The 3,679-nt window shown below is 53.1% G+C and overlaps 1 protein-coding gene across 1 annotated transcript in view; it reads left to right on the top strand.

The window, feature by feature from the left end:
• Nucleotides 1–3,679, top strand: part of LOC102773773 (MARVEL domain-containing protein 3) — a gene marked incomplete at its 5' end in the record, with an annotated part of 8,570 nt that continues 4,891 nt past the window's right edge. Inside the window, 2 exons of the mRNA XM_006755834.2 lie at nt 1–275; nt 1,788–1,921. Of these exons, the coding sequence (XP_006755897.1) occupies nt 1–275; nt 1,788–1,921 (409 nt within the window). The remainder of the gene's footprint in view (nt 276–1,787; nt 1,922–3,679) is intronic.

The raw sequence follows: 3,679 nt of genomic DNA on the forward strand, positions 1-3,679 counted from the left end.
CGGCGCAGGGAGAAAAGGGGTGGCGAGCGGAGGGACGGGGAGCGGGAGCGGGAACGGGGACGGGACCGAGACCCCCACCAGGACAGACGCAGGGTCGGGGACTATCGCGCTGGGGAGCAAAGAGTTTTGGAAAAATCCCGCCAAAGCCGGACGCCGCGGGAGGGACCCCGGAGGCCCACCTGGGACGCAGCCCCGCCCCCCTGGCCCGCGCCTTGGGAAACCCCGGAGTCACCGCCCTACAGGAAGGAGGGCACCGGGCGCCGCGGACCGGAAAGGTGAGCTGGGGCTGCGGGGCCCTGAGACCAGCGCCGGGGTTCAGGCCAGCGGCGCGCCCAGGCCCCTTGGAAGCCGGTCTAAAGGCAGACAGTGCCATTCCTTTGCGCTCTAACTTGGGCTGGAAGGAAAACCTTATGGAGCCCCCACGTCTTGACCCAAACCCGAGTAACAGAGCAGAAACCACCCCTGTTACCAGGGGCAGAGCCGGGGCACCAGGTTAGAGGAGAGAGAGAGGATCTCGGGGCGGGGAGGGAAGGGGTGGGAAGGAGGAGCTGTAACTGGAGGTAACCGGAGGCTCCTCCCTGTCCCCCACCACGTGGTCATAGGGCTGCCCCTCGGGGCTTCACACCCTTTTCCTGTTCCAGAACCAGCCTTCCCCAAAGTCCCCTTTTCCTGGAGGCCCAGTGTCCGGTTAATGGTTTAATGTGTAACCCCTTCCAGGGATGTACGTATTTCAAACACAGGCAACTGGAGGAAGCTACACTTTTAACCAAAGAATGAAATCTACCAGCAACTGCCCATTGAAGGGCAAAGATCCCCTCCTTCCCCCCTTTGTCAGTGAGGTCTTCCTGGGCAGCCTCATTCAGATGCCATGACCGTGTCACACACCTCCCTTCTGTCTGAGCAAACTTTGCCACCCCTGCCGGGTAGAACACTGAGTTCCCACCAAGCCCGTGAGCCGGAAGCAGGGTGATCCGCTAGGAGACTGAGCTGGGAGAGGGTGAAATGGAAGGGAGGACAGGAGGTGGTCCACCTAGACCCACCGAACATCCCATCCCAATCCACCGATGCCCAGGATGTGCCAGTCCAACAAGGTAGCAGACAGGACCTGCGGTGATGACTTCCTTCTGGGTTTTGACCCCTGCCCACGTCTCTGAGGAGGAGTCAGGCTCCCCTCTGCTGTGGGACTTGTGGAGTTCAGCCCGGTGTCTCCACCTGTTGTGTCCACATAGTGGAAAAGCTGCTATCCTGAGTTTATGTTACATTATCTAGAACCAACTAGCAGAACAGTGACAAAAGGCGTGCCCGGATAGAGTCCCAGGGACCAGCTATTGTTTCCCTGATTACTAGTAAAGCCACATGGCATTGCAACTGTGTGGCGTGGGAAATGACAGAGCTACGTTTTAGCTCGCCTTACACGTCAGTGTCCCGTCCCCAGCCCGGGCATCAGAGCTGTGTGAAGTGGCCTGGTCCATGCTGGACTGAGAAGCTTAGGAAGGTGGCTGCCATCTGCCCGGTTAGATGGCGCCTCCAGGCTGACCAACCAGCATCGAAGGCTGGAGATGGTTAGCAGAGGGCATCCAGGGGTGAGTAATGGGGGTAGTTAGCAGAGTGGATGCCCTCTGGGGTGGCTGAACCAGAGACTTCCCTGGAGTGTTGAAATACCCTGGCAGATTTTGTTCCTGTTCTGCTCCTTGTTTGAGGTCTGGGCCCAGCCTGCGGTGTCCAGAGTGCTGATACTGAACAAGCTATTGAAATCGAAGCCCCCTGATGGCCGTGTATGTTTTTAGTTACAGCGAACCCCCTTCGGGGCTGTATCTGCCCTCGAACCCCAGGCCTGGACGGGAGGACGTGGAATACTACCAGTCGGAGGCGGAAGGACTCCTGGAATGCCACAAATGCAGATACTTGTGCACTGGGAGAGGTGAGCCGCTGGGGAGGCAGTTTGGCCATTCGCTGTCGCTGGTGGTTCTGGAAGGGTCTGGACTGGTAACGCAGAAGTTCAAGCAGAATTGGGTTCCTAGCATTTTCGTTCCCATTCCTGCAGGAGGTTCTCGTTTTCTAAAAAAAAAATAAAAAGTAGAAATGTCTGTAAAGTAGATTTCCCAAGCCTCTCCTCAAAGACTCCCCGGGGATGAGGCCATGTTTGCAGTTTTTAAGCTCCAGGTGAACTGCAGGGTCTAATGGGTAGAGCCAGCTCTAAGCTGCCAGCTGTCAAGGGGAGCTGAGGTAGAGAAGTCACCTGGAGGGAGCAGCTGGGTTGCAGTTCATAAGAGATCTGATGCCCAAACTCCATCGTGGCCTTAAACTTGGCTGAGATTCACAATAAGAAATGTTATTTTACATTCAGACCAGGTGTACACACACACACATCGTGAAACAATACACGAAGTGCATGAGGAATTTCTATTCTATTCTGTATCATAAAAACAAACAAACAAACAAACACACGTATTGGCACCCAGAGTTTGAAGAAACAGTTAATTAATATCATGTGCCAGCTCCATGTGGTTTCCCAGAGTTCCCATGCCGGCAGCGTCCTGGCCTTGCCAGCAAAGAAGGAAATCTGGTTTGTCAGGGTGATCCCTGATGGCTCACATGACTGGCTGAGAAATTTTCCTAGGCTGTAGATGAGTAAGGGGGTCGGGGGTAGGGTTTTTAGCTGTTAACTAATGTTTCGTGGGTTTAAATCCCACCAATCTAGTAAGGGCTTAGCTTAATTAAAGTGATTGATTTGCGTTCATTTGATGTAAGATAGCCTGAAAAAGTATTTTAGGAGGATTACAAGGACATACATGATTATAGGATTAGATGGAACTTTCACTGAGGAGCTCGAGGCAATCCTAGAACAAGAATCCTCACGTCAGTTTACATACGTTGGCACAACCGCATTGCTTTTAATTCTCTCAGCAACTGCTGAGGCTCAGAGAGACACAGTAAGTTGCCCCAGGTCACACAGCTGTTAAACGAAAGAGCTGGACTGGAAACATAGAGCCTGACGCTCAGGCCTGAAATGGTTTACTTGCCGGGCCTTTCTTCTCTCCTGGATGATCCTATATAATAAAAGGCTAATATGCAAATCGGTCAAACAGTGGGATGACCCATTGCTATGATGCGCACTGACCACCAGGGGGCAGACACTCAATGCAGGAGCTTCCCCCTGGTGGTCAGTGCAGGCAGTGGTGGGAGCCTCTCCTGCCTCCACAGCAGCATTAAGGATGTCTAACTGCTGGCTTAGTCCCGCTCCTACCTAAGCCATCAGTTAGACATCCCCTGAGGGCTCCTGGACAGTGAGAGGGCACAGGCCAGGCTGAGGGATGTCCCTCCCCGAGTGCACAAATTTTGTGCACCAAGACTCTAGTATACTAATAAATAATAGGAATACGCCAGGCTGGTTAACAGGTTTTTCTCCCTAGAAATATGTTTTCTCCTGTGCTTGATTTACCAAGAAGAGAGGGCAGAGCTTAAGGCTCCTGAGCAAAGCACACCCTGATTTACTACCTTTGATTGCTTCTGGCTATTTGGCTTTGGGCCTAGAGGTTGGGTTTCTGAGTCAAGATTGTGAAAGGATGATTCACCAACAAGAAGCTAACAAATGAGGGCTTATAAAGATCTCTGCACGCAGAGGCCCGCAAGAAGTACACAATACGGTGCTGTGCTGAGAGAACCAGCCATTAAACAC

This window comes from Myotis davidii, unplaced genomic scaffold (assembly GCF_000327345.1).
Source record: "Myotis davidii unplaced genomic scaffold, ASM32734v1 scaffold453, whole genome shotgun sequence".
NCBI lineage: Eukaryota > Metazoa > Chordata > Mammalia > Chiroptera > Vespertilionidae > Myotis > Myotis davidii.